We start from the raw sequence: 26,892 nt of genomic DNA, 5'->3' as shown, positions 1-26,892 counted from the left end.
ATTCTTATGATATTAAAACCTACTTTTACTCCTGCAATGTTGCTATTGGAGGGTTCTTTCAATTATGGTTCCAGTATCCTTCTTGCCCTAAATTGAAAACTGAGGCCCAAATAAATTAAATAAACTATCATGATCAACAGTGAATTAATGTGTCAAAAGTACTATTTAAATAAACACATACTTACATCATTGCATCTACTGTCCTGCCAACATCTGTGTGCACACACAGATCGCCTTTCTAGTCTTAACACAGAAAACTTCTCAATTTTTATTTCTAAAAATGATTTATCCACTTGTACATTAAATTTTATCCACTATAGTTCAAGAAAAATAACCCAAAAATTCTTTCTGCATTTTCTGATTTCTTATTTTTTCTTGTTAATGTAATATTAACACAAAGAAAACAAATTCAGTGTAGATCATAGATACAATTCAAAGGATATTCTCTTCCTCTCTCAACCCTCCCTTTCTTCCTTCCTTCCTTCTTTCCTTCCTTCCTTCCTTCCTTCCCTCCCTCCCTCCATCCCTCCCTCCTTTCATTCCTTCCTCCTTCCTTCCTTCCTTCTTTCCTTCTTCCTGACTTCCTTCCATTTTTAGTTTTTGAAATAAGACATTTTCAATGTACAAACATGCTTTTCCCCACTTCCCCACTATGCCATGGTCAGTATATTTAACCCCAGATCAAAAATCATACTTTCAGATTTACATGAAAATGGATCTGGACCCATTATTGTGTCATGGACAACTGGTGTCATGCTAAACTCTGTCAAGGGAGGGCTTTGCAGAGACACTGCAGGAGCAAAGATTGTGCAATCCAGTAGGCCTGTGCCCAGGCACCAGGAGCCTGTAGTGAATGCAGCTTCTGCAGTACATGCAGCCAACAGCACCTACCTCATTCTCCCTCAGGTGTTTTTGCAGCAGTCTCTGATGGAACAGCCTAGTGGGAAGAATCTAGTAAATTCTAGATAGGCTTTCATCTAGTTCTGCTACTGCAAGGCCACAGTGAGTTCTGTGAGCGTACTTCAAAAAGCTTGTGGAAAAGCAGAATTAAAAGACTTATTTTGAGGTAAACAAAGTTTGATATTCAGGCATAGTTCATAGTTTTGGTCATAATACAACATTTACATAAACTTTCTAAGACCCTTTAAATGTATTCACTCTTTTATATTCCAGTCTTCTTGATTTTGTTCAACTCTTTCACAAAAATTCAATTTGTCAAAACCACCAATGACCTTCCTGTCGTCATAATTTAAAAATCAGTGATCAAGCCTCTTCTGTTTGACCCATCTGCAGCATTTGGTACAGTGAGTCAGTCACTCCTGTGTCATGATTTCCTTCTCTAAAATCCCAGAACATCTAGCTTCCTTGGACTTACTGTATTTGATTAGTTACTCCATTTTATTCTAGGCCTTTTCTTCACAACTTTATAATGTTTGAATACTCCAGAGCTTCATCCTTAGTTCTCTTCCCCCTTATATCTACACTGACTTCTTTGGTGATGATACCATCTTAAGTCACGCTGTTAAATTCTGTTCTAAGAGCTTCCTAATTTACATGTCTTTGGCATACTTCCACAACTCCTTAATGATAGATCCCATTACCTATTTAACATCTCCACATAAAATATTAAAGTAGCTTCAATGATTAATTCAGTTTTACATGTAGTAGATTAAAATCACTGAAAAAGTTCTAATGATTTAAATAGTTTTCCTATCATAAACACTTGCCACATTTTTTCTTAGTCCTCTTACAAATTATTTCAAACTATTATATTTTATTTCAATTTTATCATCTTAGATAAAACAGATATGAGTAAAAAAAGTCTCTTTGAAGTTTGAGAGAGAAAATTATACCTTATGACTTCCTTATAAATGTCATGTTCAAATTCTTTAACATACAAAAGGGCTTTGAACCAATTTAAAAGTTTTTAATGAGGCATATTTTGTTTTCCTGATTAACTATACTAATGATGTAGTCAATTTGTTTTTTAAATATATAACTGCCTTAAGTATCAGAATAATTTGAATTTATACTTTATAAATGTATCTAATTGAGCAATAAGATAGTATTTGTCTTCTCATTGTTCAATAAATAAGAATTTTTAGCGAAGTCTGAACCAAAGTGTTCTAACTCTGTCTATAGCAGCATTCTTAACTACCCACTCTTTGTTCCATTATAATACATCACTGTAGAGATTTATCTCATATTCCAGAGAAACCCTATATCAACAGATAATTAAAATAAACAAAGGTAAAATTCCTAAGGCCTAGAGTAAACTTTTAAATTTTTTATTTAGCAAAAGATTTAGCACTGACTATTCCAGCATTTTATGAGCATGACCTTGAAGTCCATTTTTCTGAAAAATATATAGATTCAAGAAAGAGATAAAAGCAAACAAACTAAACAGTAAGAAATAGGTAAGAGGACTAAGAAAAGGAAGCATTTCCTATGAAAGAGAATGAATAAGAAAGAGTCATCCTTGATGAGTGAGTGCTTTCCAGGAAGAAGAGTACCAATGAAGTGTGGGTTCCTCATCCCAGCATAGGAGTATCTTATCAATGGCATTGTTTAGAATTGACAAGCTATAGAAAAATACAATAATGAAATAATTATCTTTGATTATAGGCTAGAGACCCTTTTTTAGTGCATATCTTTCTGTAGACTTTCCCAACTGCCAGCATTATCTCCTCTTGGCTTGGCACTGCTTCGAGTGCCTAAGGTCTTCTGGTACAAATGGACTATAGAGCAGATAACAACCCTGACTTCCTCAAGAAATAGAAGGAAGTTCAGTGTAACAGAGCTGCAGGAAATGAAGTTGAAGAATACCCCTGGGATAAATGAAGTAGGATTTTGTAATACATATAGGGATATTAAGTTTCTCTTCTAAGTGTGCAGATCATAAATTTGAGATAAGTGGATTCACAATGTAAAATTCTGTGTGGTTGCTAAATGGTTAATCACAAACTTAAGAGTAGTAAGTAGCAGGCTATTTCAAAGTTTCAGAAAAAAAATGAAGATGATTATAGAAAGGACCAATTTAGGATATGGTTGAAGTAGAGTCAAAAGGAATTCCTAAGGGACTGGATGTTAAACACAAGCAAAGGGAATTGAATGTAACCCTAAGATTTAGGCCTGAGAAATTGGATAGAAAAGTCCTGAGAATTTAAAATATCCCATTTGAACATCTGAAGCCTCAGATTTGATATCCAATTTGATACCCAGTTGAAGTTATCCAGCAGTTAATTAAGCATTGGAGTCTTCTTTTTAGAAAAAACTGAGGATTAGAAGCAGAAATTCAGAATTTAAAATTGGCTTCTATAGTGCATTTAAAAGTAAGTAAATGCTATTCTCTAAGCAGAAAATGTGTGATCTAGGGCTTGCAACACTGTAGAGTAGAAAGAATTAGCAATGATAATTGAGCAAGAGTGTCTAGCTAAATTTTATCAAAAGCTAAGAGAAACCAACAGATATAAATAAAAGTGACATGAGGAAAATGACAGCATATGGAGTATTTTGGTGATTTTGATTAGTCCAAGTGAGTGATTGGAATGAGTTGAAGAGAGAGTGATGGTTATTAATAAGGAAACTGAATGATCATTTAAAAGTACATATTTTGTTGGAAATGGAAAAATTAGAGCAGTTGGTGGAAAGGAATATGTATTTTGTTTTGTTTTAATATATTTGAAATAATACAATACTGTAAGTTAATTGAAATTATACAATATTCTCTAAGACTGAAAATTTGCAAAAAAATAGGAGTAATTTTTAAAAATTTCATTTAAGGTATACAAATTTCATGTATTTATATATACAGATTTAGGAACATAGTGATACTTACCACTGTACCCTCCCTCTGGTATATGCCCCCACCCTTCTTACTCCTCCCTCTCCTATTCCACTCTTAATTTTTACAAAGGTCTGTTTTCAGTTTACTTTATTCTCATAAGATTAACCCTACATTAAGTAAAGAGTTCAACAAATAGTATGAAGAAAAACACACTGTTCCTCAACAGTAGAGACAAGGGCTGTAAACAATCATTGAATCTCAAAATGTCTATTTCATTCAAATACATTACATTTAAGGTACTCTATTAGTTACCACAGATTAAGGAAAATATACAGCATCTGTCTTTTTGGGACTGGCTTATTTCATTAAGTATAATGGTTTACAGTTGCATCCATTTTGTTGCAACATAGGATTTCATATTTTTTCTTTTTTTACAGCTTAGTATTCCATAGTATATATATACCATAATTTATTTATACAGTCATCAGTTGATGGACATCTGGGTTGATATCATATCTTAGCTATTGTGAATTGTGCTGTAATGAGCATGTTAAGATAACTCTTTCCTCTACTGATTTAATTTGGTTTGCGTAAATTCCCAGGAGTGGGATTGCTGGGTCATATGGTAGATCTCTTTCCAGATTCCTAAAATATCCCTACACTATCTTTTCCAGTGGCTGCACCAGTTTACATTACCACCAGCAGTGGATTAGGGTACCTTTTTCCCTCACATCTTCAGCAGAATCTATTGTTTGTTGATTTCTGTATGAGAGCCACTCTAACTGGTGAAATCTGATTGTGATTTAGATTTGCATTTCCCTGATGGCTAGTGAACTTGAGCATTTTTTCATCTACCTGTTGGCCATTGGAATTTCCACTTTTGAAAAATGCTTGTTCAAGTAGAAGAGTAATTGTATAAAGATATTCCCATGGCAAGGAGAATGGGCTACAAAACATTTCCAGTTGGGTTAGCACTGCATCATGCACAGGAAGTTCATGAAGACACAATCAAGTCTTCCAGATCACGTTCTACCTTTTCCATTCCTTTTGTTATACCAAAGAGAGAAATGTGTCCTAGTTTAAGTTTGAACATCTGAATATCTTTGCATATCTTTTATTGCTTTGATTCTCTTGCTGATTCAAAGATTGTTGAAGTAAAAGAAAGTCTTATAGTTACTTAATATTGTAACTTGAACTGTGGATGTCATAGTGGATGATCATGAGTGTAAGTAATGATTAAAGTAACCTATACTATTATAATTATGCATGCATTTCTGCTTTAGAGATCTCTGTTATTAAGGTGTTTTAGAGAAAAATAACACTCTCCTATTAGTTCCTATATTCTATGTTAGTTAATCTATTAACTAATATAATTATTATAGTTATATCAATTAATTATGGCAGTTAATATACAAAATATTAACTAATGAGATAATAAGCAAATCAGATGGAAATACTGAATAAAACAGAGTAACAATGTCTTATATTAAATTATACTAATGTAGTTGAATGATTCTGTTGGCCTTATTCACTAACAGCTTTTTAATTTTTCCTTTTTCAAGATAAAAAAAACAAACAGTGAGCACTTAGGTAGACAAACAGATTACTGTTGGACACACTATGGAGTAGTTGAGGGATGTAAAATCAAACAATACATATAAGTTATTCAGGAATATAATGTATTCTTTATGTCCTACATTGTGATTTATGATTACTCTTTTTGTAATAATTTCATCTTTGTTATTTTGCTTGTTTTTCATTAAGTGTTGTTAGCTGTGTCTAATATTTTTTGGACATCAGTGGTATCTGATCAATTATAACTTTTCCAGTGGCGTGAAACATTAGAGACTTTGTCTTTACTTCTTATATAAATATTACTACAAGAATCCTTTGAATAAATTTATTAAAGCTTTGTACAGAAAACATTAATGCTTACCAAATAGAGGTGGTTTCTATTTTATAAAGTTAAAACACTTGGGTGTTTTGTTACTTTACTGTATTTGTAATATTTATTTAAGAATTTAACAAAAAATTTTTTTTCTTATCTTACAAGATAAACATTATTAGCTGTCAGATATGAAGTAAGGTTTGTCTATAAGTCTCCAATCTTGTAAATAATCTCTGAATGTAAGAAAACTGAATTTCCCAGAAAAATTTATAGATAGATTATATGGAGAATTATATTCACTGGATTTTAGAGCAACATGTGTTCAATTTCTAAATCATTAATTATAAGAGAAATCAGTCAAAAGCTGATATCTATGTGTATTTTTAAAACAGATATATATTTGCATGTAATACAAAATTTTTTTTACAAAACCATTTAAATCAGTTAAAATGATAGTCACAGAATGTCATAGTATGTTGTTTATCACATACGAACATGATCTTTAGTTGTATCTCTGGGAGAAGAGTAATAGAAAAATCAAATTGATTATTCTTATAATCACACACAAACACAAACACGCATTCACACACACACCAATTTTCTAAAATGATTGCCATGTTCATATTTTTTTCTATCCTACTGAAATTTTCAAACTTCAAGGTATTCAAGAAAACTAGGGAAACTATTATGCAAAATTCTAGTCCTCACTTACTTTAAAAGATAAAGAGTTCATTCTTGGAAAATAACTCAATTATATCTACTTTTCATTTTGTATTTTCCTCTAGTCTTTTCTGTGGGAAAGTAAAATAGCTGAATTTATTTCACTATTAACTTTTGCATAGAGGTTAAAAGAGACATGAATTTTTTTATGTATTTTTTCTTTTCTGAAGCTGTCTACCACTTTTCTAATCTAATGTTTATATTCTTTATGAAAATTTATACATTCATTATATTGTCTAACCAAATTGCCATAACTTATACTTCATATCTGCATATATTAATTTATAATTAAAAAGAATATCAGAATAAATGTTCTCTTGTGTGCTTAAGAAATAACAAAAACAGATACACATAATGATTCTAGTAATAAAAACTGTGAGAATGCAGAGTATGAGCAAACATTATGAAATATACCCAAATAAAAAGATATTAAAATATACTCAAATCGAACAGATCAATTGCCTCATGAATGCAAGAAATGACTACTACTGTCAACAAAGTCTTTGTTCTTGTTTTTTAGCTTTATTATTCTAGAACTCATTTTCATGTATTTAAATATAATCAAGGAAATTATCAGCTATAAACCATAATCAGCTATAAACCAAACATACAAGGTACTGGTTTAACTTGATGAGGGAAGCTTATGTTTTTGGTTCACTAATTTATTTTTTGTCCTAAAGATCTCTTTAAATTTTCTGTAATTTTTCTACTCTTCCCTTGTCAGTGCTTTGCTATGCTTTGCTTACCAATATTGTAACCAGTTCACATGGATCTTTCAAATATTGTTTTCTCATTCACCTGAAACCTGTGATTTACATCTGAAGGAATTAACTTATAAGATCACAAACAAATTCTTTAAGTCTACTTCAAAAATTAGTTCAATTAATATTTCATTTTAAAAGTAATCTTCACTAAAATGTATTCATTATTCCTCCATCAAATATTGCTAGTATTTTAAATTATAGTGCTGTGTCTTGTTACATATAATTAGTGTATAGTTACTATAACATATGTAACATACTACATATATTTGTTATACATGTGCATAAATATGTACACAAGCATACATATATAAACACAGATATATGTAGTGAGATTTAAATTATGATTATTTTATTACTGATTATTATTTATTACTTTGAATCATAGGGCTGTTAACATTTCAAGTTTTATATATATGAAAAGCTTGCTGTAGTATGTCTTCCTAATAATTTACCCTACAATTGCAATAGTTATTTTAAATTCCTTTTTTCCTTCATTTACTACATTGTGTTTGTAATTCTACATATTCTAAATGCTTCTTAATTTTTATGTGTTTAATTGTTTTACTTATTTGAAAGGCAAAGATAGTAAAAGTGATACATAGGTAAAGACACGGAGATAGATGATTGAATACAGATAGATAATAGATGGATGATGGATAGATGATAGATAAAATCTCCCATATATTAGTACAGTTCCAAATATCCACAACAGTCTTGGGTAGGCCAGGTCAAACCTGGAGGAGCCTAAAACTCAACATATGACTACCACATGGATAACAGCGACATAGTTACTTGAGTCATCATCTGATGCTTTCCAGGGTGCTCCTTAGCAGGAAGCTACAGCAGTGAGTGAAGCCAGGGCTAGAACCCACGCTCTGGGATATGAAATGAGAATGTTCCAAACGGTGTCTGCTACTGCATTCACCCTCCCCTCCTACCCACTCTTGGTGACAATTCACACATGCAAACAGGTCACCTGAACCTGTAAACATGAACATCATAGACACACAGATCATTTAAAAACAATAAAAGTCTTAAACACTTAAACACTAATTATTGCAAAAATTGTGGACCAAATTTTAATTAATGGTTCAAGGATTAAGATAAAAGTTTTCCTAAAATTTTTGATAGTTTTTCAAAAGTACTGTAAGATGCTCAGCAGCTTTGAAAGTCCACAAAAGAGGCCTGAAAAATCCTAGATTCAATCAGACTCTTTTTTTTTTTTTATTCTGATTGAACATTCAGGCAAATATCAAGCTAACCACAAATAAACATTGCATGAATTTCCCCTTAGTGAAAGAAGACCGCACTGTTATCACATATAACTGGAGTAATAACTCTGCTCTGGAACTTAGTAGAAGATGCTAATCATGCTGAATCTCAATTTACTCACTTGTCAATGGGCATAACCATATCTACTACTATACCTTATGTCTGGTGACAAAACAAATAAATAGAGCCATGTCACTTCCTATTTTCCCCATTTTTATTCCTATGCTAGTGTCTTTACAGGAACTATAAACACTGCTAAATTCAAGAATTTTTTACAGACTTCTGGGCTAGAGAGAAAATAAGAAAACAGCATGCTTTACAGTGAAACAGTGTCTGTGTTATATTCATATCTGAGCAATACAAATTTATAGGAAATCTAAATTTTCCATCAGTTCTGAGAACTCGTTTAGTCACTTAGAACCTGTTTCTCTTTATTTACAACATAATTTCTAATCATCGTCTTGCATCTGAGTTTTCCTGGTTGGAAACCTTATATGTAAAATACTTAAATGAAATGCAGTTCATTAATAAATTATGCTTGTAAATGATAGCCCCTCTTATAACCAAAGACATTTTATTGCTTTTTCCTGAACATCTCTTGTATGAAAGTATAAAGTTATGAGTATAATATCCTCAATTTGAGAGATGAAGAATGAAGACTACATATATCTTTCTGTCTGTTGTACCCTACGAGTTAACTTCACAACCTTTTATTAGTTACACAAAATGAAAAAATATTTTATTTCTTAATTTTAATAAATATTACTCCACTAAGCAATATAAAGCAGCTGAACCAATAACAAAAACCAAATGTGTAGTATGTAGCCTTGGGAAAAAATAGCCAATAGAAATTATGACAGTGTCATTTAACAGTTTAAATGAGATTGAGAGGAAAGGCATCATCTCACTTCTGTCAGAAGAAGAAGTAAAGAGACCATGAAGTGAAGACATTTCATGAGAACACGGAGCCATGATCACATTCTCTGTGTCCTTTAATGTGGGTATTTTATTTCTAATAATTTTGGACTCTAGTTTAACTCCAAGTCCTCTGTACCTCCTCCTTCCAAATGTGAATGGGTGGACAGTAATGGTTATGCCAAGGCCAAATGATCCCACGGCCACAGAATGTGCCATTGGCTCATGGCCATCTTCCTATCATTGGCTTTTTTTTTTTTTTTTTTTTTTTTTTTTTGGACAGGCAGAGTGGATAGTGAGAGAGAGAGACAGAGAGAAAGGTCTTCCTTTGCCTTTGGGTCACCCTCCAATGGCGCTGTGGCTGGCGCGCTGCGGCCAGCGCACCACGCTGATCTGAAGGCAGGAGCCAGGTACTTCTCCTGGTCTCCCATGGGGTGCAGGGCCCAAGGACTTGGGCCATCCTCCACTGCCTTCCCCGGCCACAGCAGAGAGCTGGCCTGGAAGAGGGGCAACTGGGACAGAATCCGGCGCCCCGACCTGGACTAGAACCTGGTGTGCCGGCGCCGCAGGTGGAGGATTAGCCTATTGAGCAGTGGTGCCAGCCCCTATCATTGGCTTTTATTTGCTAATACTGATCTTTGCCTATTTCTGATCTGAAAGAGGATTCCAAACTCTGAAAACAACTGGCATCAGATTCCAGGGTAGAAGATCTGGAAAAATTCAGTATTTGGCATCATGATTTACCCTTTTTCACTTAACAAAATATATTTTTTTTTGGAAGATCTTGGTGTTATGACAAACTCATATAATCTGTTTAGGCAGAGCTTGTGTAAGTTCTTTCACTCTGTTTTTATTCCTTCACCCATCTCAGCAGAATAATGAATCACAATTATTGCTTTCTTTATAAAACTTGACCTTTCTTTCAATTTTGGTGTAGAGATGTGTTTTTAACTTTCCAATTTTAATATATGACCCCAAATTTCACTTCTGCATTTGTTATTAACACTTCATGTTCTTGCCTGTTATTCTTTTCCTGAGATTATAGTTCTTTATCTTACATTAATAATGTATGTATTAGTGAAAACTTTGATAACAGTCTGGATACAAATAAAGAATCTAATGAATAACAGAGCTCTCACTATCCCCACTTTCCTCGATGTACATGCACACACAATTTTGCATATCAGTCCAGTCTCATATACACCTTCAAGTTTATTTTTAGATGCCCTGAGACCCTAGAGATCCTAGATAAGCAACAGTACTGTGCACTGATACTTTTCCAATATTGTCAAATTAATTTAAAGATACAAGACAGAATCAGAGATAACTAGCCACTGTCCCACTTATAAAATAACTGAACTTACCATCTTTATCAGTCTTCTTGTGTCCTCCTTATCAGTAAAATGAGTTGGTTGACTCACTTGATGTCTGGAGTCTTCTTAGCTCCAGATATCAGAGATCCCACAATTTCCTTTGCTAAGTTCTTTTACCTCACAAATCCCTATCATTCAGGAATGTGTGCTGTCCTTCTATAGGGATTGGAACAGTATGCATTGGGCATTCACAATTACACATTAAAGTTTTACTCATAAAGCTTTTGGGTGGCAGTACAGTCATATTTTATGATGAAAACTGAAAATCAGAGGAGTCAAATGCTTTTACTGTAGTCATGCAGGTTAATTTCAGTCAATAAGTGATTAGAATGGAATTCAGACCCATGATCCTTCACCCATTATTTTTTCACCATAATTTATTTTAGAATATTTGCTGAAAACTCTAAAAATGTGAATAAATAATTTAAAATGTGTTATGGTGTTTATTTTTAATGCAGGAATTTTTAATAGGTCATACCCACTAAAACAGCATCACACATTACCTGTGGTGGAAGCAATGGCAATCTTATGAAGGCGAGGAGCATACTCAGGTCATTGCATCTCCTCTGAGTGTCATACTTGACCCACATCATTAATGCATGGAAGATGGTTTCTTCATCAGGAACATTTACATCATCACTGGCCAATAGTTTATGGAGTTCCTCGGCTGGAAGGAGTAAAAACTCTTGATTTCTGATTACTTCCATTATATTTTCCTGCAGGGAGAAAACATCTTGGCATAAATTCTCCTTCACTTTTATTTAGCTAGTAAAGCATCGCTGAAAGAAATGAGAAAAGTAGTCAATAACCTTTGTTCTCATTATAACATAATCCTTGAGACTCAATTCTTCAGAAACTAGAAGCTGTTAAGATGAAAGCATTGTAATTGTAATTGAAGTGTAAATGTATCCCAGGCAGCACAGACCTTGTAATAACTGGAGGATTATAAAGTTGAGCTTTGTTATGCAGGCAGAATGTACTAAGTGATTAAACGTTCAAGTTTCAAGTGCACTGCTATGTAAGATTTGGTGAATATGAAAAGAATAACATTTCACATTTTAAAAGCTTAACTACATGTATTTGAATTAGAAAATGGCAACAAAAGTGCATAGAGAAAATGTTGTATGATGCATCATTGTTTATTCAAAGGAAAAAAAAAAGGACAAATTGGCCACAGAAGTCACAAAATTCCATATATTCTATCCTCTCAGTATCTCTTATACCTCTTTCCTCTCATGACAATTTCTTTGGCTTAGATTCACATTTCTTTTCTTCGAGATTGCTGCCATAACCTCCTAATTACTCTGCTTGCATCTATTTTTAGTTTCTCAATTGCATCCTATGTACCAATGCCAAAGTGGTATTTCTAAAACATAAATGAGCTCATGGAATAACTCTGATATTTTTGTTTTGTCTTATGGTCTCTCTTTGTCCTTTGGTTCAGACTTCTTATTTCGGTACACTGGTTCACTGTGATCTGATCTCTTGTGATCCTAATATTCATTACTTTCTGAAGTTGCATATCAGTCCCCCAAATTGTTTAAGTTTTTTTGAATTTATCATGCTGTTTGTCATGCTCTCCCTTATTCACTCCATTGATGAAAATAACCTTCATCTACATTGTTTTCCTAATTTCTGTCACATTTCAAGGTGCTCTGTTCAGTTTTATTTGATGTGGCCACACTTCTGCCATCTCTTCACAATGATGACATTTCTATCCCTTCCACAGCAGCCACCAAACTGCAGAAAAATTTTTGGTGCACTTGGGAGCTTTAACACCAAGGCTGTAAGAGCCTGCATTATGTAAAGTTGTATAACTAAATCTTGGCAGAGAGCTAGATTGTAGCCAGGGGCCATTAACATGCATACTGAATAGACAAAATGATGATCTTTGTAGAGGAAAATAAAGTTGTGCAAAGAGCACCAAATAACAGTGTTTTTCAAATACACTTTTTAATTTTTTATTATTTATTAAAGATCTGTTTATTTGAAAGGCAGAGTTACTCAGAGAGAAGGGGAGAGAGCAAGAGAGAGTGAGCGAAAGAGAAAGAGAATCTTCTATCAACTTGTTCACTCTGTAATGACCAGGGATGGACCAGGGTTCGACCAGGGTTCCACCAGGAGTCAGCAACTTCCTCTGCATCTCCCATGGAGGTACAGGGCCCCAAGTACTTGCGCCATCTTCTACTGCTTTCCCAGGCACATATGAAGAGAAATGGTTTAGAGATGGAGAAAACAGGACTAAAACCAGGGCCAATGTGGGATGATCACATCACAAGCATCGTCCAAACCCACGATGTCAAAACACCGGCATTTTTAAAACTAGTTATCAAACACTATTTACATTTTAAACAGAAAGGCTTCTGTGGATGATGGACGTTTAGAGAAGGCAAGATCCCACTGTCTGGCCTGCTTTTGCCTCACCTCCCTCCATGCCATCTGAGGCAGCTTCAGGGTAGATACAACTATACCTCTCAGATCATAAGTTTGAAGCCAAGGTATAGAAGAAAATTCAATAAGATGTATATTTTAGGATAAAAATGTTAACTATGGTAGGGATAAGTTTTTTTTAAAAGGGTGCAGTGACTATACTAAAACAGTAGATCATTTAGCAAGTTGCCATGAAATCCTATGTTGGATTCAAATTTATTTTTTAAGAAATCTGATCCATGTTATAGCTTGTTCTTGTAGTTGATGTGCCTTATTTTTTTCACATCAGCTGACATGTAGTTATATGTTATAGAATGATAATACAATTTGTATGTAATGTAAAGTGCTTATATTAATTAGTATCACAAAATAACAAAAGTTATTTTTGTTCTTGAAAACACGTTGGTACCCTGAGTTTCCTCAGGGCTTTAAATAGTATTGGGATTCTGGTATCCCATTACTGGGTGTTGGTGCAAGTCCCAGTTGTTCTGCTTCCTGAGTCAGCATCCTGTTGATGTTCCAAGAAAAGCAGAGGATTATGGCCCAAGTATTTGGTTCCCTGTCACCCATATGGGAAACCCAGATTGAAATTCGGGATCCTGACATTTTCCTGGTCCAGCTCTGGCTATTGTGGGCATTTGAGGAGTGAACCAGTCATGGAAGTGCTCTCTTTTTCTCTCCCTCTCTCTCTCACCCCTCCTTTTGCATTCTGTTACTCTGCCTATGAATAAATAAATCTTTTTTAAAAAGTGATATGTTAAATGGATCAAATACCTAAATCTATGACCCAATATCATCAAATTATTAGAGAACATGGGGAAAACCTGCAAGACATTAGCATAAGCAAAGACTTCTTGTCAAAGACTCTGGAAGCACAAGCAATCAAAGCAAAATTGACAAATGGGACTACATCAAGCTGAGAAGCTTCTGTGCTGCAAAAGAAACACTCAGCAAAGTGAAGAGGCAACAGACAGAATGGGAGAAAGTATCTGTAAACTATGCTACTGGTAAAGAGTTATTACCCATAATCTATAAAGAGCTCAAGAAATTCAACAACAAAACAAATAATCCAGTTAAGAAATGGGCAAAGGACATGAACAGGCATTTTTTAAGAGAGAAAATTCAAATGGTCAAAAGACACCTGAGAATATGCTCAGGATCATTAACCATCAGGGGAATGCAACTCAAAACCAAGGTGAGGTTTCACCTCACTCCAGTTAGAATGGCTCTCATATAGAAATCAACAAATGACAAATGCTGCCCAGGTTATGGGGAAAAGGTACCCTGGTCCACTGCTGGTGGGAATATAAACTGGTGCAGCCACTGTGGAAGACAGTATGGAGAAATCTGAATATAAACCTACCATGTGATCCAGCCATCCCACTCCTTGGAATTTACCCAAACCAAAAGAAATCAGTATATGAAAGAGTTATCTGTATCCCCATGTTCATTGCAACACAATTCACAATAGCCAAAATATGGAATGAACCCAGATGTCCATCAACTGCTGACTAGATAAAGAAATTATTGTTGGTTGTGACATAGCAGGTAAAGAAATTATGGAGTATATACACTATATAGTACTACTCAACAATAAAAAAATGAAATCTTGTCATTTGCAACAAAATGCATGCAACTGGAAACCATTATAATTAGTGAAATAAGCCAGTGCTATAAAGACAGATATGTCATCCCTGATCTGAGGTAACTAATAGAACACCTGAAATGTAATGTATTTGAGTGAAATAGACATTTTGAGATCCAATGATTATTTATAGCCCTTGTCTATTTTGTTGAGGGGCAGTTTTTTTTCTCTTTATACTATTTGCTGAACTTTTTTACTTAGTGTAGGGTTAACTATATGATCATTAAGTAAACTGAAAATAGATCTTTGTAAAAATTAAGAGTGGGAATGTGAAAGGAAAGAGGAAGAAAGGTTGGAGCATGGGTGGGAGGGAAGTGTCACTATGTTCCCAAATCTGTATATATGAAATACATGAAACTAGTATAACTTAAAAAAATTAAAAAGTGCTATGTTAAATTATAATTGTTCAATAACTGCTATTGAGTTAACAAATGAAGAGTTATGAGAGTCAGTGAAATCAGATTGCTCTAAATAGCTAAAAGAAGAAAAAGACATTTTTAAGGAAACTTTGAAAGTTTTTGTCTATTTGTTTTCCCAGTTACCCAAGAACCCCTTGCTCTAATAAGCTACAGATGGAATTGTATAGCTATACCATCAAGATACAGTGAGAAATATCATTAAAAAACAGCTCTGTGAAACTCTTATGATGTCTATCTTAACGATATTTTTCACAGCATGTTTCATTTTATTTTATAGTGTCCTCTTTATGACAACCTTGGGAGAAATTTCTTTTGGGTGTTAGAAGTGGGAATAATCATATTTCTCTTGAGTAAATTGACTTGCTTTGATCATGGATGTTTTAAATTATGAAATTGATCTCCTTTTATTTAGCCTTAAGAAATGTTAGAGTCAAATTGAAATCTATGTGGCAGAAAGGCCACAGCCTTTTGTAGCCTGATTTCTTTTACAGACATCTCCAATAATAGCTTCATTTAATATCACTGTAGCAGTTTTAGTTTCTTTTTTACCTTTTATTCCTGCACTTAATTTGGGTTATATTCCTATAATGGTGGATCTTTGTGAGTCATGCTAAATATTTTGGGGACGATTAACATTGTTTCTTAAAAAGTGCTAAACTGGACAAGAGGAGCTGGTAACAGTTATTATTGAATATGTCACTGGCTTATATATTATGTTGCTCATGGTTTTTCTTTGCATATTTTGAAGTTCCGAAGTTCTCTTTGTTCATTGTTTCCCCTCTTTACCAATTTTCCTTTAATGGTAGCCTGCCTAATTTTCCTATGGTATTCACAGTCTAACTTCTAGAATTAATTCTTTTAGTTTCATTACATTTCACCCATGAAATAAATACCAATTTACACTAATTTCTTTTTACATTACTTTGGCACAGCAGCTAATTCACTGTTGCTTGTGATGATCTTTCAAAAAAGACAACTAAACTTTCGGCTGATTTCAGTATAACACATTTCTCTAATTTTAACCAGACATTCATTCAGCATAAATATACTAAACACCTGATGCATGACCTTCTTCACCACTGTTGTGAAGAGGACTAAGTGAATTGGAATCTAAACATTTATCATGGAGGATACATACATAAATGTACAATGTAGTTGTCCCTTAGTATTCACGGGGGATTGGTTACAGGACAATCCATGGATAATGCAATCTACAGATGTGGAAGTTCATTGTAAACAATGAGTTAGTCTTCACATATAACATATGTACATCCTTTTGTATACTTAAATCATCTCTACATTTCTCATAATACCAAATACAACACATACACTATGTAAACAGTTGCTACACAGTACTCTATAGGGAGTAATGATAAGAAAAAAAATATGTATGCATTTAGTACAGACATATTTTTAAACATTTTAGAGAAGTTCCTACCTGAGTTTGGTTAAATACTCACATATAGAGCCCACCAATATGGAGGGGTAAATATCCCTAGAAAACAATACTAGTGAACTTTTTAGGAACTGGATTAACAAATGTTCCTAGTTTAGGGAAAAGCTAAACTGGAAAGTGGGTAATGAGAGATTCTTGTCAGAGGAAAGCATACAAAGACCTGATAGTTGGTAATTAAGTATATGTATGTGACACCATCATTGTTATGTCACAGAAAAATGGTAAAAATTAACAACGAAAGGGCTGTTGAGATGAAACAAAATAGTAATTTATTCTAAAACTTTGTTTCTCCATTAAATGGAATAATATATTCTTTTTCAAATACATTTATTACCATTGAAACACACATATACATAAATATTTTCTAGGTAGATATCAAAAATACCTACTGTAAAGGACAATTTTCCTATTAAATGTAAATTATCACTATGTAAGGCATAACAATGACAGAAATAAAGATTAAATTATACTATTAACTTTTGCTCCCTCACAATATTTTAAAATAACTTTGTGTTGGCCAGCGCCACGGCTCAATAGGCTAATCCTCCGCCTGCGGTGCCGGCACACTGGGTTCTAGTCCCGGTCCGGGTGCCGGATTCTGTCCCAGTTGCTCCTCTTCCAGTCCAGCTCTCTGCTATGGCCTGGGAGTGCAGTGGAGGATGGCCCAAGTGTTTGGGCCCTGTACCCACAAGGGAGACCAGGAGAAACACCTGGCTCCTGGCCTCAGATCAGCGCAGTGTACCAACCAGCTGCAGCACGCCGGCAACAGCGGCCACTGGGGGGTAAACCAACAGAAAAGGAAGACCTTTCTCTCTCTCTCTCTCTCTCACTGTCACTCTGCCTGTCAATAAATAAATAAAAATTAAAAAAAATAAAATAATTATGTAAATTAAAAAATGTAGCTTTATTATAAATAGGCATAAGATTCTTACCATCGTTTTTGTCTAATAATTTCTTGAATTGAACATAAATATATTCTACACTTGATCTTAGCCAAAAGGCCAAGAAGTGATAAACATAAATATATTCTATAATATTAATTTCCTCTGTCATTTAGTTCTATTTCTGTTTTCTGTCATATTATTGCTAATAAATCAATAAGCAGTTATTTCTTTGAAATTTTACTAGTGATATCACTTTTCTATGTCACATAAAATATTAACTAAAAATTAATGCTACATCAAACAGATTGCAAGTAAATTTTTTCAATTATCACTTTTTTATTAAATTTATGGTATGAATGTTAAAATATAACAAAATCTTTCATCATTGTTCAAGTGATTTTACATAAGATTATTTTTACATCATTAATGACTACTATTAAAACAACAGATTGTATAGCATTATAGGAAATCTCTCCCTTATGTAACTATGCTAAGTTAATAACAAAATTTCTTATCACAGTTAGAGTAATCCTCTAATCATTGTTTAAAATGTTATAGAAATTTCAATTTATATGACAGCCACCACATTCTCTCTCCTTCATTTCAATGCACCAGAGTATAAAATATTTACTTAATTTTAATGCAATAGACAACAGGGATTTCAATGTACCAGAGTACAGGGAATTTATTTTATTAGTTTGAAAGATGAGTTCCTGGGAGGCTCTTACTGCCATGTAAACAGAAAACTGAAAAAAGAGTTTGCTTGAGGTTTACTATTGTCTGTATGAAACATGTGAACTTTGGATTTAATATCATAGAAATTTAGTATAATTTTTAAGCATACTTTATAAATGAAAATTTGAGTTTCAGGATGCATATGTGATTCTACCATTTTCCGGAAGGAGATTGAAACCATCACTTCTTGCCTTCATAAGCAGTGTTCTTTCTGCTAATTGAGGTCCTGGACAGAAATGAAGGTTTTCATCTTTGATGACAATATACCCACATATGTGGTGTATGCCACAGCAGGTGTCTCTCTGGAGGGCACAGGTGATAAATCTTGGCCATTCCTTAGGCGTTCTATCCCAAACATATATTTTAATTCTTTACAAGAGGACAGCACTGAGAATTCTCCAAAACTTTAAGTTCTGCCTCCCTTTTGATTATAAATTGTCTTTAATTTTTCCTTTAACCTCACCTTTTACTATAAGCAGGCAAGACAAGCCATCACTTTTTCAGCACTTTGCTTAGAGATGTCTTCTACAAAATACCTTATTTTATCATCCACATGTTCTTCCTTCCACAAAACACTAAGACATGAACACATTTCACCTAAATTGTTTCACCAATTCATGGTCCAAATTCTATTTCACAAAGTTCAATTATGTGATTTCCACTGCCATCTGATACCTTATTTGAATGGCTTTTACCATCCATATTTTTACCAATATATTTTTTTTTTTGACATGCAGAGAGGATAGTGAGAGAGAGAGACAGAGAGAAAGGTCTTCCTTTGCCGTTGGTTCACCCTCCAATGGCCGCAGCGGCCGGCACACTGCGGCTGGCGCACCGCGCTGATCCGAAGGCAGGAGCCAGGTGCTTCTCCTGGTCTCCCATGTGGGTGCAGGGCCCAAGGACTTGGGCCATCCTTCACTGCATTCCCTGGCCACAGCAGAGAGCTGGCCTGGAAGAGGGGCAACTGGGACAGAATCCAGCGCCCCGACTGGGACTAGAACCCGGTGTGCCAACGCCGCAAGGCAGAGGATTAGCCTAGTTAGCGATGGTGCCTGCTTGCCAATATTCTGATCATGAATACTTATGTAATCTTTAAGAAAACTGAGGCTTTCTCACAGCTCTCCTCTCTTTCCCTTCATCAGAACTGCATTTGACATTTTGTTCACAGCAATACAGACTTTTCTAGTAATTCATCTTAAATATCTTCAAGTCTCTCTAGTAACCCGATTAAAAGACTATTTCCAAAGGTTTAGATAATTTGTTATAGCAACACCTGGACTCTTGGTACCAATTTCTATCTTTGTCCATTTGGGTTGCTGTAGCAAAATACCTTATACTGAGTTATTTATCAACAAGAAAAACTTACTGCTTATTGCTCTTAAGGCTAGAAAGTCCAAGATCAAGTCACCAACGTATTTGGTCACTGGCAAGGAGTTATTTCTCATGAATGTTACCTTCTTGCTGCATCCAGACATGACCAAAGGAGTGAAGGAGTTCCCTATGCATTCTTTGTTAAGGGTACTAGAAGCAGTCATGACAGCCCCACCCTCCTGGCCCAAAGTCCTCCCAAATCCTCCATCTCTTACCACAAGTAACTGGGATTCAGATTTCGACATATAAATCTGAGGGTTCAAAACATTCAGACAACAGTAGTGTCCACCCAAAATTTATGTCTACTCCGAACCTCAGAGTGTGACTTTTTGTGGAAATATTAATTTTTTAATTTTTTCTTTAAATATTTTAATTTTAAACTTAATTAGTTTTTAACAGATTCAATGTGCTTTGTAGATACAATTCTAGGAACATAATGATAATCCCTTCCTCCCTCCCTTCTTCCCACCCTCTTTCCTACTCCCTTTTTTTTTTTATTTTTGAGATTACATAATTTAAATTTACACTACAGTAAAAAGCCTTAATACTTCACTGAATAAGAAGGTAGCAATTAAAAAGCAAAGAGAACCTAATTTAGTGGGGCTACAGACAATGGCTATAAACAATAGTTGAAAAGAAAAATGACCATTTCATCCATATGTAGCAAATTTTAAATTAAATAAAATTATAAATGAAAAAGGAGACATTATAGCTGAAACCACTGGAATACAAATGGTCATAAGAAAACATTAGCAAGAAGTATATTCTAATGAACTGGAAAATTTCAAATGCATAGATAAATTCCTGGATTCATAAAATCTACCAAGATTAAATCAAGAATATAGATAGATATAGATATAGATATAGATATAGATATAGATATAGATGATCTAATCTGACCCACAACAAGCAATGACATTGAAGCAGTAATCAAAAGTTTTCATCAAGAAAACTACTTTACTACTGAATTTTACAAAATATTCAAAGGAAAAAAAAAGGCCGGCGCCGCGGCTCGCTTGGCTAATCCTCTGCCCGTGGTGACGGCACTCCAGGTTCTAGTCCCAGTTGGGAAGCCGGATTCTGTCCCGGTTGCTCCTCTTCCAGTCCAGCTCTCTGCTGTGGCCTGGGAAGGCAGTGGAGGATGGCCCAAGTGCTTGGGCCTTGCACCCTCATGGGAGACCAGGAGGAGGCACCTGGCTCCTGGCTCCAGATCGGCGCAGTGCGCCAGCCATAGCAGCCATTTGGAGAGTGAACCAACAGAGGGAAGACCTTTCTCTCTGTCTTTCTCTTTCTCGCTGTCTAACTCTGTCTGTCAAAAAAAAAAAAAAAAAAAAAAAATTCAAAGAGGAAGTAGCTCCAATACTCTACGATCTATTTCAAAATACTGAACAGGATGGAACCCTGCCAAACTCTATGAGGCAGCATTACTTTGATACCAAAACTAAGGACACAACTTTTATTTATGAAAATAAAAGTATATATTATATCCTTCACGGCAAAATGGCAGCTCACAGCCTTTAGAACTTTGAGAGAGTAAACTTGTTATTTTTAGTTACTCATCTTGGGTGACTATGGAGCAAACTAATAATGGTAAAGTAACAGAAATCCTATGAAAGATTCATAAAATTGATGTATAAAACGTTTCACATAAAACTATGAAGGCATGGGAATTACTGCCAAGCTTTTCAAAGATACTCTCTCAGTTCTCTAATTGCATATTTTAAAGAAATATTAGTTTTCCCATGCCAAACATTGATTACAAGAAAAATAATCTTATTACAAAACCAACTTCTATTTACATATTTTTCTATTCTGGACTTTAAGCTTTCTCAAAATTTTGGGTGAACAGAAGCACTTCTCCTCAATTATCAGACTCCTTGTGGAAATTACCTTAAAGTTGCTATATTAATATATTGTTATCAAGCATCTAGCTAGTTTTCCTGAGCTTTTGATTTTTTCCTTTGCTTGAATTTTTAATACCTATGTTGAAAGTGCTGACTAAATCCTTGACCACAACCTCAGAATTTCAAAAGGAATGGAAACTTATGAGATAGTAATACCTTGCTGAGGTTCAGAGGGGCTGGTATAGTATCATAACACTAGTCTAGGAGAGGTTTAAGAATTTAATCTGTTGCTAATCTGATGCTTCTCCATATGTTATTTGGGCTCTCTATTCTTTGATTAATTTCCTTCTGGTTCTGCTCTGACCATCAAGTTTGAATTCAGTATTACTTGGGTGACCTATGCCATGTGTGTGCCTCCTGATTTGTAGTTGTTCACCAGGATCTTGATGCTTCTTTGTTCCATGATGTAGTATGGTGATCATGGGTGTTTTACTTTACAGAGTTGGCCAGAGTTTGGATTCTAACCCTTCTCCTTATTGGCTTTATTGGCTGTGTGATTATAGAAGTTTCTTGTGGGTAAATGAAGACAAAAATAGTATCAACCCTAAACACTCTTGTGAATATTAAGTTTGAAGACTAAAATAAACTTGGTATGCTTAGAGTACGACCTGGCTCACAGCATGTATTATATAAATGTAAGACACTACATTTCCTCATTGGACCCTACCCTCCACTTCAGCCTCCTGTTGCTGTCTATACAGTCTATATCCAAATTACTTTACCTTTGCTAATTTTCTTTCTGATCATTCAGTCATTCAAGCAATAAAAGCTATTGAGTGATTGTTCTATGCCTTGTATAACTGTCTCATCTTATCCATAGGGAATACATTCAAAGACCCCAGTAAATGTGTGAAACCATAGATAGTAGCAAACCCCACACATACTGTTGTTTTCTATGCATCTGTGCAATACAGAATAAATATGCACACAGGGATGATTCACACTGGGTATGACACAGTGGGATAGCAAAAGATTTTATCACTCTACTCAAAATGCTTCAAAAGTTAAAATTTATACATTATTTATATCTGAAATTTACTACTTAATATACTTGGAGCACAGTTGACTGAAACCAGAGAAGACCAAACTTCAGATAAGGGAGGAAGACTGTACGTGTTTCATACCAGGAGCACAGAGGCTATCTATCTATCAGCCAATCTATCAATCTATCACCTAACATCTTTCTATTTTCTGTTCCTAAAAATCTAACTTTATAGTGAGGAGGAAAATTTTATGGCATCAAAGAAATAAGAGGAAAAATGAAGGATGTAATGGGTTAAAAAGGATAAGAATGAGAAGGGAATAAAAGACACCAAGGACCAAAGAAGGGGAAATGAATTAGGAGTTAGTCACATTTTTTTTCTCTAGAATTATAATTTCAAGACAAGGAAATATCTACGTTGCAGTTATGCATTCAGAAACTCTTAAAGAAATATTGATGCCATTCAGTCCAATTCTCCTAAATCTCCCTTCTATAAATTTCTTCCATGAATCCCAGGGAAAATAAATTGCCACTACATGTATCATCTTTTAATTACTTGAAAGTTAATATTTTCCCTATGTTATATATTTTAAGGCTAAAGGACTACTATTCTTTAATCTCTCCAAAGGGTTCTAATTTTTTAACCAGATGACAGAGTATTAGCTGAATTTTTCTTTGAAATATTTGCATTTTTATTGTCTCATAAATAAAAATAAACAAAAATAGATATTTACACTGACTCTATGCTGTTTATTTATAGTTTTTCACCTTTCCCAAGAGCATTTGCTAAACAAAGGCAAAAAGAACTAATGTAAAGCAATTACTGTATAAAATATTTAGTTTGCTAATATATCTATATATTTCATTAAATAAATATAGTGATGTGAATATATAAATAATATACATGTTTAATATTATTATTACTACTTTTAAAAAATTTATTTGTTTGAAAGTCAGAGTTACAGAGAGAAGGAGAGACAGAGGGAGATCTTCCATGTTCTGGTTCACTCCTCAGGTAGACTCAACTGTCAGGATTGGGCCAGGCTGAACCCAGGAACCAGGAGCTTCTTCCAGATCTGCCATGTTGGTAGCAGGGGCCCAAGAACTTGGGGCATCCTCCATTGCTTGTCTCGGGCCATTAGCAGGCAGCTAGTTCAGAAGTGGAGCAGCTGAGATGCAAAGTGGTGCCCAAAGGGGATTCTGGCATTTTAGGCAGTGGCTTTACCCCTATGCCACAATGCCAGCCCCTATTTAATATTATTAGACAATACAAGGAAAAAGGTGTTCAAGTAGTTGTGAATATATACTAATCTAACAGTATTCTCCTGGGGCCAGCGTTGTGGCTTAAGTTAATGCCACTTCCTGCAACACTGTCATCCCATGTGAGCACTGATTTGTGCCCTGGCTGTTCCACTTCCAATCCAGCTCCCTGCTAATGGCATGGGAAAAGCAGGGGAAGATGGCCCAAGTATTTGGGTCCCTGCCACCCATAGAGTAGTTCCAGATGAAGCTCTTGGCTCCTGGCTTTGGCTTGGTTCAGCCCTGGCCATTGTGGCCATCTGGAAAGTAAACCAGCAGATGGATGATTTCTCTCTGTCTCGTCCTTTCTCTCTGTAACTCTTTAATAAATAAGTAAATCTTAAAAAATTTAAAATTCCAGTATCCTCCTGTTTCTTTTTGTCATCAGCTTTTAGAAAATGAACAAAGATTAGAATTTCTTTAATTATTCAAGTTATTGATCAACCCCTTGATTAACAATTCAGACTGAATATTTAATAAGTGTCACAGGCTTATTATACATGTATACCTTCTTCCAAGTTTCCCTCAGTGGTAGTTAAATTGCCTTCATGCAAACTTGCCAGAGGAGGTGACTGGCTTTCAATATTTTCTTTACTTTTTTTGTAATTTAAACTTTAACTTACATACAAAATTGCACACATTTAATGGGTACCATCTGATATTTCTATATATGTATATACTTTTTAAATAAAAGGAATATTGCCCTGATTCTGGTGTTTTCTAATCATGATTTTTCAAGAAGAGCCTCTTAGTAATTCTAAGACATCATCGTCTCATTTTGGAAAATGGATTCTATAACTACATCTAGTGAATAAACCTGTTTTCAAGATTAACTGGTACTAGGAAATATCTTAAACTTTAAAACATTATATTAAACAAGTGTACTTATATTTAGGGTATTTTTAAACTCTGGCTATTTCTGATACTGGATTATACATTGGTCAAAAGTTTAATTGTGGTAAATATTATCTGCTAACATAAGAGCAAGTTCTTGGTTCCAATAATTTACAAATTTCACTACTATAAAAATAGTCCAGTCATGTGAACAGTTATACCTCATCTTCATCTAAAAAATTACCAATTATTCCTAAATATTTAACAGTGTCATAAACTGTAAATTATGTTTACACTTGTCAATATAGTAGTATTGATTTTTATAATTATTATTAGACACTTGCTTCTTGGTAGAGACTAAATGTATGTCTTCCTCATCTCTGTAAATTGTACCACATCAGTATTTATCAAGTTTACTTAGTTGTCTAATAGATATCATTGAGAAAGGCAGTAGTCAAAAATGTTAGAAGGAAAGTAAAAATTTCTGCGTAATGTTTAAAATCATATGCTTATGAAAACCCACGGGAGAAATGTTATTGTTGTCAAGCAAATCCTGGAAGAGGAGCAACCGGGACAGAATCCAGCTCCCCTACCGGGACTAGAACCCGGTATGCCGGCGCTGCTAGGTGGAGGATTAGCCTAGTGAGCCGCGGCGCCGGCTACAGATTTATGTTTGATGAAAGCATAAAGAATGAACCTTTGGCAAATGCTGTGATGTAGTCGGTAAAGCTGCCATCTGCAGTGCTGGCATCCCATGAGGGTGCCTGTTCGAGTCATGGCTGCTCCACTTCCAATTCAGCTCTCTGATATGGCCTGAGAAAGCAGTGGAAGATGGCCCAAGTCCTTGGCCCCCTGCACCCACATGGGAGACCTGGAAGAAGCTCCTAACTCCTGGCTTTACATCTGCACAGCCCCAGCCATTGAGGCCATCTGGGCAGTGAACCATCTGATGGAAGACACACCCACTTCTCTGCCTCTGCCTCTCTGTAACTCTGCCTTTCAAATAAATAAATGAATCTTAAGAGAGAAAAAAAAAAAAAGAGTGATCCTCTACAGCTTTGCTGGAAAAAGAAAAACTTCAATGCAAGATAATAATTCTTCTTCTTTCCAGCTAGGACATCTTACAGAAATTTGGCTATAAGAATCTACTTTGGTCTATAAGAATGTATGTATATTTTATCAAATAGTGTTCATTCTCTACTTAGAGAATTCTGAAAGTTTGTGTCTTAACAGGTGATAATTTTTAAAGCCAAAAATAATTGTAATGTCGACTGAGATTTATATACTCTTGCGCTCATGCTTACGAGCATAAATATTCTTTCAAGAGAGTTTTTTATGTGCATAACCTGAAATAGCTGGACAAAGAGGCATGAGTATGAAGCCTGCTTGAGTAAGCACATTGATTATTTTGCAATAAAAATATGCATAGCTTTATCCAACAAATAATACATTACAATTTTTCAAACTTAAAGTCTAAATGTTCTCTATAGAAGCATTTAAAATTATAATTTTGTACTCAATTATTGCTTCAAGAAAATTTTAGACTAATTCCTGTCTGGAATGGATTAATTAATTAGTTGCTTTCAACCAACATTTTAAAATCACAGTCTGGGTTCCATGCTGCAGTATGGCTCCTGACTCTCCTGACTCCTGCTTACTGCTAATACCGACCCTGGAAAGCAATTGTAATGGCTCAAATAATTTGTCCTTGCCATGTACATGGGAGACATGGGATGGCATTCCTTACTCCTATCTTTGGATCCAGCCTGGGCCATTGCAGGCATTTGAGGAGTGAACCAGTGGAAAGGAGTTCCTTTTTCTTTCTCTATGTCACTGATCCTCTCCCTTTGAAATTCATTCATTAAAACACAACAGATTATATCCTATTATATTTAACACATCTAAAGCTTTTTTAACAGCATAAATAACTGCAATACTTTTAAAGGAAAATCAGGTAAAAATTAAAAGCTATAAAAATTATTACTAACAAAACACTAAAATGCAAATTAATGAAAGAATATACTTTGTGAAAAACATTTGGTGGGACAGCATTGTGTTATAGCAGATTAAGCCACCACCTGCAATGCAGGCATCCCATTTCGGTACAGATTGAAGTCCTGGCTCCTCCACTTATGATCCATCTCTCTGCTAATGCACCTAAGAAAGTGGTAGAAGATGGCTCGAGAGCTTAGGCCCCTGCCATCCTTGTGGGAG

General features: G+C 34.7%; 1 protein-coding gene and 1 pseudogene across 1 annotated transcript in view; both read right to left on the bottom strand.

Moving 5' to 3' along the window:
* KLHL1 (kelch like family member 1) overlaps positions 1-26,892 on the bottom strand; it is a 415,159-nt gene that overhangs the window by 148,850 nt on the left and 239,417 nt on the right. Inside the window, exon 5 of the mRNA XM_002712985.6 lies at positions 11,223-11,435. Within this exon, the coding sequence (XP_002713031.1) occupies positions 11,223-11,435 (213 nt within the window). The remainder of the gene's footprint in view (positions 1-11,222; positions 11,436-26,892) is intronic.
* On the bottom strand, positions 17,589-17,682 carry LOC127492260 (U2 spliceosomal RNA; annotated as a pseudogene).

This window comes from Oryctolagus cuniculus, chromosome 9, assembly GCF_051225735.1.
Source record: "Oryctolagus cuniculus isolate XC-2025 breed Fujian yellow rabbit chromosome 9, ASM5122573v1, whole genome shotgun sequence".
NCBI lineage: Eukaryota > Metazoa > Chordata > Mammalia > Lagomorpha > Leporidae > Oryctolagus > Oryctolagus cuniculus.
The sequence above is the reverse complement of the archived record's forward strand: the minus strand, read 5'-3'. Positions and strand labels throughout refer to the sequence as shown.